The 15,478-nt window shown below is 27.9% G+C and overlaps 1 protein-coding gene across 1 annotated transcript in view; it reads right to left on the reverse strand.

Moving 5' to 3' along the window:
* Positions 1-15,478, reverse strand: part of LOC142328194 (dehydrogenase/reductase SDR family member 7-like) — an 80,893-nt gene that overhangs the window by 14,014 nt on the left and 51,401 nt on the right. Inside the window, exons 2-5 of the mRNA XM_075371767.1 lie at positions 13,395-13,547; positions 8,301-8,404; positions 5,984-6,223; positions 160-279 (exon numbers count right to left, since the gene is read on the reverse strand). Coding sequence (XP_075227882.1) covers positions 160-279; positions 5,984-6,223; positions 8,301-8,404; positions 13,395-13,547 — 617 coding nt within the window. The remainder of the gene's footprint in view (positions 1-159; positions 280-5,983; positions 6,224-8,300; positions 8,405-13,394; positions 13,548-15,478) is intronic.

Raw genomic sequence — 15,478 nt, forward strand, 5'->3', positions numbered from 1 at the left:
TAATTATAATACTTATTACGAACTTATTATTACGGACTATTACCAACAGTAGTCACTGAAACTAACATTCATACCGTTCTTTATTTAATTCTATTAATTTTCAATTTGTTGTAATCTATATAGTATATAAGAAAAAAGTTATTGAAATAAATGTAATACCTCTCCAGGAGCTGCTGTGAATGCTTCATTAAGAAAGTTACTGAACACTGGACCAGGACAAAGTAATGTTACTTCCAAATTAGATCCCATCTTTTCATTTCTCAGACTATTAAAGTAACCCTGAAAAAATAACAAAAAAAAAAAAACTGTAAATATACATTTAAAAAATCAAATACAATTAAACTCAATCATGGAAGAAAAAACTTTTTTTTTTATAAATAAATATTCCTTGCTCAAGACATATTTTATAATAATAACACCTCTTTATTAAAGATATAGAAAGCTTTTAAAAGGTTTTTTCCTATATTACCACAAGGATCAAGATAAAATTAAACATGGGGTTAATTTATATTACAGGAGAATTTTTAACAATAATCAAAAACTATAATAGCAATAAAATCTTCTAAAATAAGTACACAATTAAGTAATCACCGATTGCAATCAAAATATTTCCCATAATTAAAAACAAAGTTAGAAATAAACTATTAATATTTTAATTCACTTAAATTAAAAATGAATATATGAATTTCAAAATAAAAAATATGTGTAAAAATATACAAATACAGTACAATCATAAAATGACTATTAAAAAAGTAGATAGACTATCCGGTACCTTAACTAACATGCTGTTTTTTATGGTTCCACCTTCAAAAACATTTAAATTTATGTAGCAAAAATTAAATACAAAAAAAATCATTTTCAACTGTAAATTCATATATAATTAATTTTACCTTTATTAAAATTACAAGACTTATATAAGTGAAACATTTCCAACATTCAATTTTTATTTATTATTTTTCTTATTATTACTACAATTATTGGTATACTGTTCAGGTAACTTTCCACATAATTAAAATTATTTTTCTCTTGTTTACCTGACTAGCATAATTAGAATGGATGTAGTTAAACTTCTTTTAAAGCACTTTTTATGTTCTTTACATCTTATAATAAATTCTTTTTTTTAATACCAACTGCAGTTGCTGTTTGAGTGATTAAATAATGTTAAAACACGAACAACTCATTGACAGAGATCTAGAAATTATGTCAAAAGGATATTAAATAAAAAAAACTAATGGGTAAGAGGAAATAATTTAGACAAGAGAGGAGACTTAAATAATAGAAAATCTTGGATAACAAAAAATATTTACAGAGTTTTTAAAATTAATGGATGAACTAAGAAACTGTAATAAATCTTATTATGATGAAGGCAGGAAATCAAATAGGCACATCAGTAATAAAGTTATTAGTAAGTGCAAAATAACCATGGAAATTGGTGATGCGCAGATGTAGTGAGATGTACTATGAATATGTAACACACCAATTTAAAAAGAGGAGTACTAAGGCAAACAGATGTAATTATACTAGGAAATAACCACGTTCTTTAAAGTCAGCAAGTTTAAAAAAAAACATTTAAATTACACAGTAACATACTTTTAAGGTACTTACACTTTTAAAAATTACTATTATAATAGTTAACATAGATATTTTTTCAATGGATTTACATCATGTTTCTAGAAAGAACACGAAAGATGAAAAATTTTCACAACATTACACCAGAAATGCTTTAAAAACCAATACTATTAATTAGAAAAATGGAAGAATATACAGTAAGTCAACATCTTGAAAGCAGAAATTTTGTGCAGGTTGGAGTAGTATTTTAGATTAAGTCAGGGAAACTAGTTGATTTAAAAACCAAAAGGTCGTTTTTTACTACCAGTGTGGAATATTGTTATTCTTCACTGGTCCATCCATTCATTAAAAATTCTCTTCTTGTAACCATCAGTAGATTTATCAGTCCACACACAACTCTTTACATACATTGAGTGAAAATGTAAGAGTATTAGAAAATATGATTAGCCTACCTTCCCTCCTGTAATCTCGAATTCTGTTCAAATATGCAATTCATTTAAAATGTATATCATATCTTTCCAAAAAAAATTTGTTGCAGCCCATTTGAATTCCACGCTGCTTTAAATTTTGGTCAGTGTTTCATAAGGCATTAAATTTCATCCAGATAGTCTAGTTTCAAAATTCTTTAACACTTTTAAAGTAGACTGTCTATGATGAGTTTTATGTTAAGTAATATTTTCCTTAAATTTTTTTTCAGCTTAAAAGAAGGGGTAATAGCTAAGACGAGTAAGAAGATGAAGGATGAATTTCAGATCGTTCTTCGTCAAAAGAGGTCGAGACTGAAAGTTCGTAATATACGTGAAACAAAAAGAGATTAGTTGTTGCTAATGACAAACAGACTATTAAAGTTTTCTCAGACTCCTTCAAAGTCAGTAAATCTGACTGAAAGTCGAACCCAAAAGGAGGAGGTGTCCGATGGTCATAGTTTATGCCAGTGATTCCCAAAGTGTGCGCTGCATTGCCCCAGGGATCCATGGCCTTTCACAGGGGCATCGCAAAATATTGTAAAAGCTTCATAATTAATTGAACCAAGACATTTATAATTATTAATTTAATGTTAATAAAGTAAAAAAAAAGTTAAATAATGAAGATACATGAGTCTTATTTATTTTTATCTCTTACTTATGAGTGAGTAGTCATACTTTTATTTAGGGCATGGCATCATGGAAAAATTTTAATTGAAAAAGGCTGACATGACTTGGAAAAGTTTGGGAAGCACTGGATTATGACATAGATTGACGACTTTCTGAGGAGTTGATGACTCTCATAAGACAGCAAAATATTCAGATGACAAAGGCGGTCTTCAAGCCCAATGGTCTAACATATATCTTGAGGCAAGCAAAATGAGACTGATCATCAAACTACTACTCTTAGAAAACTTAGTATATATTTTTAAGGTTTTGAAACCTTTTAACTTGATAGATTCATCTTTTTCACAGGTAGTGAATAAGACATTTTTCTCAAATAATTCCATTAATTTTTGTATTTTTAATTCTAATCTCCTACTTAATCTTTTCTCTACTCTAATTTTTAGTTGATTTTAAATTTTGAAGGATAGATATTCTGAAACAAAGCAGAGTCTGCTCTTTTAATTCCAGTGGAACTAGTACCAGTTTTAGTATCATGTTCCAGTGGTACTAGTAAAGTAATTATGATTTCTGCCATTAGATTAGGTTACTGTTTTAAACATTATTGTCTGTGTGTTTGGACGCAGACACATATCATGATAGTGCTACTTAACATTACATTATTTATTAGGCATTATTTATATTAATTAATTAATAGATGTCATTTTAATTTCTATGTTTAATAATTAAACATCAGTTTTTCTTCTGTTTAATAAATAATAATAATAATAAGGAGGTAATGGATTCTTACTGGAAAAGAGATGCATCAATGAAAGATGTCATTGAAAGCATAATTACAGTTGATAGACAATTATGAGACATCAGGTAGTAAAGATGAATTGAAAATTAATTCTGGTGGAAATGAAACTGAGTGAAGCTCAGAAGTTGAGGGTTGATGCCTTATCAAGAAAATAGTTCTATGGAAACTGCAGACAAAACTGCTTAACAATTGCATTAAGGTAGTATTGATTGTTTAATGATTTTAAATTAATATAAAAAAATTATTTTATTTTTTATTCTGCAGATATATCCAACTTGTGATTCCATAGGCCTATATGTCCAAATTATTACTATCAGCTTTGAATATAATGCTGTGAACTACGATACAGTTTTAGTGAAAACATTTACTTAACTAAATTATTGTAATTAATTTCAGGTTAACTTATTTCATCTATGAATAGAGTAATGTAAATTCAAATTTTTAATTGTGTTATTTCTGTAATGAGAAAAAAATTACAGGTTCTAAAAAATACAATAATTTATTTAAGACAGACAACATTTCTTGTTTAGAACAGATTGACAACCATGTCACTTTGTTCAATAGGATAAATCCAGACTGTACTGTTGTGTTATATCTCCTTCACTATCTATAACCAAACAAAACAACAGTACTGCAGTCCACGAATATGAACTTTGCCTTGTTGACTTGAAATCTGTAATTATTTTCTATATTTAAAGAGTAAATATATCTTTAACTACTTAATATTTTAAAGCTGCATATCATGCTCTAAATGGATTTATTTATTCCACTATTATCAAAACATTATTAATTTATTTAACCCATCATTTTATTTTGTAGATTTATTTGTTATATTGTTTGATTTACTTTGATAATTATTATTTTCTTGGTAATACATCTATAGCTGCTGCAACAGCTACAGCTATAAGGGATATTATAATAGTAGGTCAAATGTTGGGTGTAGGCGTTTTTGAAAATCTTGATGTTTCATGACCTAATCAAAACGCACAAAAAACTGAAGGAAAATGAAGATGTATGTACATTGGTCTGCATTTTTATATAATGGGTGCAAAAAAGAAATCTGGAGTTTTAAATTAAACTTACTGTCTTTAGAATTACAAAAGCATGTATTTTATTACATCAAAGTACAAAGTCTAAAGTATCTTTAATTCTTAATTTAACTTCAACTTCTACAAGATATGAACGGGCTCTATCCTTTTGGAAAATTAGCCCGATATTTTCAACATGTCTAAGCATACAATATATACTATACCCATAATAGTCTGCTCATGGAAAAAATATGCCCCAAAATTTGATACCATACCAGACGATCACTTTTGGACAGTTGTGGACAAATTTTTTACAGATTGTGTGGATTTTCTGAACCCAGTGCTTGACAATCACAACTCCATGAACATGAAATATTGCTTCACCAAAAAATAAAATGCACTGTAGGTAGTTTTCATCAGCAGAATTGAAGTCTAACATGGTTGAATTGGACATTCATTCATTAGGTTTAATTTTATGGAGTAGCTGGAATTTATAAGCACAAAGTTTTAATCAATTGTGAACATCATGGCTAGTGCTTTTAGGAAAATTTAGTTAATGAACTGAATATTAGTTAATGAACTATGAACTGAATATTTTTGGCTTTATTGGAATTCGACTTGTCATGTTTTCAGCACTTGCTTTAGGCCTACTTGGTGAGTGTACTTTCAAAACACTTCTGGTTTTCGAAAACTGTTCACACCACTTATATACACTTTTTGCACTCAGAGAATTTCTACAATAGACTTGCATATAATTTCTTTGACAGTCACTGATTTTGTTTCTAAATGAACTGAGGAATGGGAATGTAATAAGCTTAATTGTTTTAGAGGTTTTGTTGTATATTTTCAAATCAGAAACTAAAAACTCATTAAAGTTGGAAAAAGTACTTGCTTACAGTAACTTCTATTAAATTTTGGTTCCAATCTGATGAGGAGGAAACAGTTGTAGCCAAAATAATATTTTTTTTTAGATTTTGCTTACTATCTTTGACCCGGTTTAATTATTAAGCATAATATTAGGCCAGTTTATTTCTATGCATGATATCTTAATTGTATGAAATTTCAGATCAGGCTACAAATGCAAACTAATAGAATGTGGAATCGGGTACCTTCAATTTCATATTTTAGTCGTTTTCTTAAAATAGCATTTAAAAGATTTTATATTAAAGTGCAAAATTTAATTAAAATGTTTTCTTAGAATAGAGTATTAATTTTTACGTGAAGTAAACATTACTATACTTGTCTCCCTCTTTCACCTTGTAAATTACTGTGAGAACCTTTAGAAATGCTCTCTAGAAATCTATTTCAAAATCATTTTCTAAATTTGCTATCTATAAATCATTCTCCATTTTGTATTTTAAAATTGATTTGATTGATTTTAAGAATAATAATAGTCTTTAATATTAAAAATTATAAAATAATATAATTTTTTTTAACTTTCATATACATATATATGTATCTATGTATGTATACATATAATAATAATAATAATAACTTACATGAATAGCATATTTAGATCCAGTATATGAAGCTGAAAATGGAGCTGGTACAACACCAACTATACTAGAAGTGACAACTATATGTCCAGATTCTTGTTCATTAAAATATTTAATTGCTAAACGTGATAATGACAATACAGAGAACACATTCAAATTGAACATTTGTTTATCGACTTCAATATCAATGTCTTCCCAAACAGCCCTTTGGGATCGCCCAGCATTATTAACAAATATATCTAACTGTAACAAAAACACAATGAAATGCCTGCAAATTACATTTTACATGAATAAATAGAGAGGAAAACTTTATTTTCATTTTATTACTTTTTCACCCTGAAATGATTATAGTTTTACTAACCAATAAAAGCACAATTTAAATAGTACAATGTAAAAATTATTAATACGCTACCTTGAATCGTAATATTTTATTCTATCTTGGATTGTTCTACTATTGAATTGGATACAGGAGGCTCTTCAGTTTTATTTGATAGAACAAGAAAAGTAAGCAATAAGACAAAAAATTGTGATTTTCACAAAAAAAAAAAAAGAAATGTATTTATTAAATAAAATACCAACATTAATAATATACCACTTAATTACTGTAGGAATGGGATTGTAGAAATATGGCTGCAGCTTTTTCCTGTGGTTGTGATCTTCTTCCTTTGGGTTATAAGCAGATAGATTATATAGAAGATCTTTGAAAAATGACTCTTATGCCCCCGCTATATGACAATAATAATAAAATTGACAATAACAAAAATCAGTGCTTACGTATTAACGCCACTGCAGCTACAGCTTTATTTAAAAATAAAGTAGTCAATCGGATTTCGGTGGAAAATGAACAGTTTCTTTATTAATTTTAATAAATGGTATTTATATTTTTTTTATTTTATAAATATAATTTATTCCTTAAATACAAGGTTTTTTTAATAAAACTAAATCAGTAGCTACGAGTACTGAATAAGGTATTATAAAGCGATGAACAAATTAATTACTTCATTTAAGACAATATTCAAAAAATAAATTTTTGTGAAAACAATCTTAAACAGTCCATTTGTTTCCTTTAGAAGTTATTATAAATGCAGGACATTGAAAAAGTAGCCAAACTTTTGCTGTATTGGACCTACATGAGAGCTACTGGTCCTTGTCACCCTCAGGTATCGTACTGCTTCGAATTTGAGATCCCATTGAATTTAAGACACACCCTAAATTTAATAGAAATATCCAATAAAAAAAGAAAAAATAGAAAAAGAATAAAAAAGAAAAAGTAGAAATTTCTAATAGAAATACTATTACTGTATAATTTATTTATTATAAATTATGGCAGCTTATATAAGTATTTTGTATGTATCAGCATTTTTCATTAAGTTCATTCTATTTTGAAAAATGAAAATAAAACATTAAATAGCAGCTACATATAACAACTTATTGAATAATCCAAATATGCAGTAAAACACTTTAATTGAAAGCACTTAATGCTATATTTTGTACCATAGTACCTCAAACATAATATAGTTAGCTACGTATGTATTTAGCTTAATAAGTACGGTATTTTATCATTAATTACAGTAACTTTCATGACTAAACAGTGGGTCTTGTTAGCTATCTATATTGTTGTCGGTTTCATCTGAGTCAGATGTTGGGTCATATTCATTTGCATCACTGTGATTCCAATGTACATCGTCTTCAGAACCATCCAATGCATTTTACAAGCAGTACTTCAAAAATGACTTTTTAACTATTTCTGATGACAAATCATTCCAAGCTTTTGAAATCCATTCTACAATCATAGCTGCTGACGTTTATTTAATTCTGCTGCTCAGTGTAAGGGAATGATCGTTTTCAGTCAACAACTGATTGCATTGTGCACGAATATATTCTTTAAAAGATTTATTAATCCCAACATCAAATGGTTGTAACTGACTGGTCATACCTTCAGGAATTACAACTATATCACATTTTCCTTTGTCATTTTTGTTTTAATGTCATCAGACAAATAACCATGAAAAGGATCCAACACTAACATACACATACTGTTTCGTTTCAGAAGTCCACCGGTCTACATACCTATACACATTCTAACCGATCTTCCATTAGAATGTTCATCATCCAGGTGTTCTGTTGAGCTTGAACAATAACACAATCAAAGAACCTTTCTTTTGACTCGGTTTTAATCTCTTAAAATAATCTTTACAAAACTAGAAGAGATTACACAATGATAGAAAAGGAGATTTACAAAGAGCAATACAATGATAATTCTTTTTCTAAGATTCATAAAGTTACGTTTAAAAACTGTTGTAAATATTACATTACTTACTTTTCCAAATTGTTGCACAGCCTTTTGAAAGACATGTTCATGTCTAGAGAAATCAGTTACATCAAGTGGTAATACACTAACATTATCTGGTAAAGCAGCACTTTCTAAAAAGCAGAACATTAAAAAATATGGTAAAATATTTAGTTACGAATGGTTATCATTTACATTGAGTATTATTTGTAATTTGAACACAATCATTTATACTTACAAACAATTTATTTAAACATGCATATGCGAATGGATCTGTGTGTATATAAGATTCACCAACAGGTAGGTAAAGATTCTGGGACCAGTCCAATCGTCAATATTGTCAAATATATGGGTCATTAACTGAACCAACTAATTAAGGATGAAGCTAATCTGCTTCATACATAAAATAATACATGAACATTTTTAACAGATTTTTCTTTTACCTATAATAAATTTAAACCTCCATGTCAGCGATTTATAAAATTTATGATTTGGGAGTTGATAGTTCCTTTTATCAAAAATCTTCAATAAGCACTTCTATCAGTCAGGTATGAATTAAAAATTGTTAAGCATTTATTTTTAAACGACACAAATTACTCAATTAGCAGATACAGATTACTAATAAAGGTAGGTGTAAAGCCTACATACACTAGAACAGTACCTTTTACACAAATCTGTTGACAAATAGTTAACTTCTGGTTTTGACCCTTTAGATAATTGTTGATGCATATCTGGAATATGAAAATGAAATGTTCAATTTGACTAGTCAGGATGGAATTTCAAAACTAATAATTTCCTTAAGCATAAATATTTTCAATATAACTGAAATGAAATAGTAACTTAATATAATGTTTTTTTGATATGTTTATTACAAATTAATGTAGTTTCATTTCACCCTTCAGACATCTATATGATAGTGCGGTTGTAACTGATGTTGACAGATTTCAACAGCCTCTGTACTCTTGATTTCAAGAGTTTGATATTGTTCATATACATTAATGTTTGTCTGATGTAACCGTAAGGTAAAAGACTAAAAGAGTAAAATCAAACAATTATGGGAGTCTTGTCTTTCTCTCACCTTTTCTGAATAAGCACTGTAGAAGTGTCATCAACAAAGTTGCTGTGGTGAAGAGAAGAATCATATTGTTGAAATATAACAATTTCAATTATAGTTTGGGATACCAACATACAATTACTAACATATCTTGGTAGTCATGTGATGTCAACCAAATTATTTTTTTACTAAAGATTGAAAATACTTAAACAAGAAGTTCACTCATACCGCAAGTGCTGTCACTGACAACACCTACCATATTTTGGTACAACAAGTTGCCATTTTATACATACATTAACTCTCATTGAAAACATATTAATTATAATACTGAATAATAACGGATTCAAACTTAGCATCGCTGAGAATGTGCATTGAATGTTCTGATTTCAGAGTACAAAGTGAACACTTGGTAATGTAAAAAAAAAATAAAGATTAAAATTTTATCTGTCATCCCAACAAAATTTTATTTATAAAAAATTATAAAAAAAATAAAGATTGTGTTCGGAACATAAAAAACAAGTGAGTGCCAACTGAACTGAGTGTCATGAGATGTTGCATCTTCCTTACTGATTTGCTGTAAATGCATTTGAAGTCCACTCCACACTTAAAAACTACATTAGATGCGCTTAAATGTATGTTAATATCCTGCTTTTACTAAGTATTGCATAATTATTTTAATTGTCTGAAAGCCAACCACCATTTTATGGACACTCTGTTTGTTTTTTTAAGTGATTTTATTGTAAGTGAATAATAGTCAACTATAATAACAAGTTAGTTGATTTATTTATAAAAATTATTAACATATTTGATTTAAGATATTTGAGTTTCAGTTTAATGAAATATATTTACATTACAAATATATTTATATTTACAAATGAAATATATTTTTTTTGAAATATATTTATATTTACAAATATCATACTACCCCTTTGATTTTCACTCCCAATAGAGGCTTTGTATTTAAAATTAAAGGGGTATTCCTCTAAGGAGGAATTGGTACCATTTTGAATTACTGCTATTTATTAATTCAAAACACAAGCAATGCAAGTCATTAAAAATTAATGCCTTACATAATTAAAGATTGATGTGTAAATTAAATGTTATGGGAAGATGTTACAATAAAATGGATGATAAAGCTGTAATACTGCTTGAAAAGAATCTGTTGTATAATACAGACAGCATTTCATTTACCAACCTTGATGAAGGAAGATAAATAATGAAAGAAAAAGCTGATAAAAATAAACAATGACAAACAACTGTTCTTTAAACAAAAGATTCTCTTCTCTATTTACTGCATGCAGATTAAATCTATATAGTTGCAAGAAATTCACAATATTTTCCACTTAAATTAATAGAGCAATAATCTGTTATTCTTTCATATACTCCCACTTTCAATCTAAAACTTATTCTCATAATCTGAGAGGAACAACAGTAATTTGTCTATTTTAATACTGGTTTGCCTCTAATGATTTACAGGCACTTACTAATTTTCATAAGATTTAAACAAAATGATATTTTATGACTAATGAAATGAAAGTCTGTGAGACTATAATAAGTTGTTTTCTGCCAGAAACAACTATTATCATTATTATTAACAATTGTTATTATTATTATTTATAATAATCTAATAAAAATTTAATTGTAAGTGGTTTATGCTTCCATTTTTATCAATGGAAATTAAATTTATAACGAACGAACGATATGTTGGAAGTGAATATTTTTCGGATGTCAAATCCAATTCTTTAATACTTTTGTCACTGGGATTCAATTAACAATACTGTCTCAGGAATGGTTAGCCTGAAACAGGGCAAGATCATCTGCTGAATTCTTAACTATGGATAAATCTAGATTATAGTATAAAAAAAGCTTGTAGCTACCAACTGGTTCTTTACTTAATCTACAGATACATAATGTGGCATTTTTTGCTGTCTCATCAACCATTGTAACAGATTCCTATCACACACACACACACACACACACACACACACACACACACACACACACACACACACACACACACACACACACACACACACACACACACACACACACACACACACACACACACACACACACACACACACACACACACACACACACACACACACACACACACACACACACACACACACACACACACACACACACACACACACACACACACACACACACACACACACACACACACACACACACACACACACACACACACACACACACACACACACACACACACACACACACACACACACACACACACACACACACACACACACACACACACACACACAGGGAACAAAGGATAAAGTTATGATAAAAAGATTATGTTAAAAAAAATCCCTTTTGATTGATCTATAAAGGGACTATGAGCCTTTGGTAGATTGATATGGATTAGATTCTTGCCCAGGTAGGGCCTGAGCAAGCTTATAGCCATCTATGTGACAGTATTACCTTCAAGTAAAAAAAAAATATATATATGAATAAAAACAAATATTAAATGCTAATAATCTAGTTAAATAATTTGAATTAACTACATATAGATAACTTATTAAATACAGCAATAATTTGCAAAATATCTAAAACTTAATCAAAATAAAGGAGGTATTTGAAAACAATGCAATGAAAGGATGATGTAACAAAGGGGGTATTTGAAAACAATGCAATGAAAGGATGATGTAACTACAACCACGTAATTTTGCTTTAGGTAAGACTTAAAACAGTTTAAAACACTGAAAAAGTAAATAAATAAGACTGTATTTTTAGACATGAATTTTTAGATTTGCAGCTGCTACCATATCTTAAGTTGTAACTAGGACCCAATGGAGTATTAACCCCACTGCAACCCAAATTTTATTAAAAAGTGGTGACTGATGAGAAGGGTACAATCTGATCTACCAATTTCTGAAGAAACATAAAATATTTGGTAGAAATGTGTAAAAGTATAAAGAGCAATGAATATACTACACCATTAAGTATGAATAATTCTTATGTTTGTTCTGAATTTGGGTGGTTGTATTTCTCTGTTTTTTATTTTAACTTTGCCAACTGATTTTCTTGAAATTTTGCAAGAAAATGCTTTGAATATCAGAAAGACTTCTGTGTGTATTAAATACTTCTTTCTTCAACATATGTGTGTTAGTTATATACAAATAACTAAGTTTACACTAAGTAGTGATGCCTTCTAAATTATGAATTTTGTAGTAATTTTTTCTATTTAATCATGTGTTTATATTTTAATTAATATGGATTTTAATCATATCTATTTTTTATATTATAATTTACGTTTTTATATTTATAATTTATAATAAAATGATCTATATTATGTATTATTATGTACTGATCAGAATGAAATATTTATTATAAGGATAAAAAAGAACGAAATATCTTTAAAAATTAACTACGTGAGGACATAATTTTTTGTTTCAAATTTTCCACTTTTTAACTAGAAGAAATTAACTAACTATGGGACTAATCACGGCCTTATAAAAAATAAAAATTTTTAAAGAAATCAAATTAGTGAATATTGATCTAAATATGAGAATATACATAAAAAAATAATACTATTCATACTCAAAACTTAGTTTTCTTTTTAATTTCTTTAAACAAATGCTTAATATGAATAGATAAATAAATTTTGTTTTTATTCAGACCAGTACCTAATTACGTAGATCACATCAGGAATGAGCATCTTTATCACAGATAACAAAAGAAGTATAGTTCAAGCATTTATCTGGAAAGATTAAAGAAAATAATTAAGACTGTTCAGGGTGTATCCTGAAAAATGTGTAAAAAGAAAATTGTTTACAGTTAGTAAACAAAAATAACAATGATTATGTTAAATAATAGAGGAGCAAATACATGAAGGTAGTAAAATAAAAGACAATTTTGAAGACCATAACTGAAATTTTTTTATGTTAATACTATATTATTATTTGCAAATTCATCAACAAACAAGTAAAGTAATATTACTGTAATATTAATTTTGTAATAGAAAATATTTTAATTCTAACAAGTACAATTTTTAACTGACTACATCTTAAATGATTATATTACTATTATTAATTACTTACCTACAATACACCTCTGTTTCACTCTTCGTAAATTTTCCTCGCTTCTAGCTGATAAGATTACTTTAGCTCCATGCTTACAAATTTCAATTGCTAGATGTTCACCAATACCACTTGAAGCACCGGTTATCCAAACAACTTTTCCTTTTAATGTACCTGAAACAATAAATAAAATTAAGACACAAATTAAAATTTAGACTGTCCAGAAATTGATGTTATAAAATATCATTCATACAGCAATAATTATGATTATTTGGATACTATATTTCAACAAATTTTTGACTTCGATTAAAAAAATATAATCTATCAGCTAATTAGTTAAAAAACAGGACAGAGCAGTTATTTTTGCATGCAGAAAGCAAACTGAGAACAGAGAAAGGTGAAATTATGTATACACATATTTCATTACAATTTTTTCATCTATGGTCTCCGATTGAATGATTAGAAGACTAATAATGAAACTTAATATTCAACACATTTCAAATTTCACATCATAATGTTTTCAGTCATCTTAATATTAATAATAATTGGTTTTGTTTTTTCTCAATTTTGGGATAACTGGTTTTATTGCTGGAAATTTTTTTTATTAAGGTAAATATAAGTTAGAATGTGGCTGAAAGCATATTTGATCCGAATTCTATTTAATTAATGAGTATATTTTTGTAAGTTCACGCACTTTATAATGTTTGTCTTAGGAATTTTCTTTTGTAGCGAGGTTGGGGAAAAAATTTGTTTGTATTCTCCTGGTAGATGGCTGTAGAATTACATAAATCTGGTAGTATTATTCAAATCGCGCAAGACTTGAGTGCTTTTGAAAGGCAACATATCAAGTAATCTTAGAAGAGGTTATGATTATATTAGCTTATTTATTTAACAGTTATTATATCTTGAAAATGAGAGAAAATAAAGAAGAGATTACATTATATTTTGAGATTTTATGACAAAAGTGAAGACTGCGATTCAGGCTGTTAAAAAACTTTGTGAGGTGGTTTATGGGCATGATATAGTGTAATGTAGATGTATTATAAGTGTTTTCAATTTGGAAATTTTGAAGTCTATGATACACCTCGCTCTGGCTGGCCAGTGATTGAAATGTTGATGAAATCATGAAAAAGATTGACTAAGACTAGCACATTAGCAGTAAATATCAACCACAAAACAGTTTTAAACCATTTGAAGGAAGCAGGATACAAAAAACCTATGTTTGAGTGCCACATGACAACAATGAAAAATATAATGGATGTAATCTCCATACCTGTGAATTACTGCTGAAACAAAATGAAATAGAATCATTTTTGAACCGCTTATTATATGTGATGAAAATGGATCAACTTATGACAATAATGTACTGAAAACATTGTGGTTGAACTAAGTGAAGCTCCACAAATGGTGAAAAAACCAGGATTGATACCTAGAAAAGTTGTACTGCATGTGTGGTGGAATTGGAAAATAATTGTTCACTATGAACACCTGCTGCTCAGTCAAACAACTGACTCTAACCAGTGTCAACAACCAGAAAGATTACATCAAGTAATATTCTAATCCAGGTCAAGTCCAGATTAGAATAAAAGTACCAATATATCATCAAAAAAAGGACATAAGAGGAACTGACAATTTTTTGACATTAGTTTTTAGAATTTTATATTAATTAAATTTTGTTGAGTTTGTAATTTAAAAAGATTTTAGCTATAAATATAATTTTAAATTTGTTACATAGAAATCCGCTAGAGAGTAACTTAGAGATTTTAAAATTAGAAGATAAATTGTTAAAACCATTTTTTATTATATTCACACATTAGTTATGTAAGAATAAATTTAAAAAATGAGATATTATCATCATTATTAATTAACAAGTGGTTATTAAAAATAAAAAAATTAAAATCACAAAATTCTGAAATATGTAAATATAATTTGAGATAAATTTATTTATATTTTTCCTATCTTAGGTATTATCACACCTTTAAATAGTAATGAATCATATTATAATGCCATTAAATTTTATAAAAATCTGCCATACAAGACAAAGAAAATTTGCTAAAAAACCTTTTTGTTTAACATCAAATAAAAAATTACAAAAACATATATTA

Source organism: Lycorma delicatula, chromosome 7, assembly GCF_047948215.1.
Source record: "Lycorma delicatula isolate Av1 chromosome 7, ASM4794821v1, whole genome shotgun sequence".
Classification (NCBI taxonomy): Eukaryota; Metazoa; Arthropoda; class Insecta; order Hemiptera; family Fulgoridae; genus Lycorma; species Lycorma delicatula.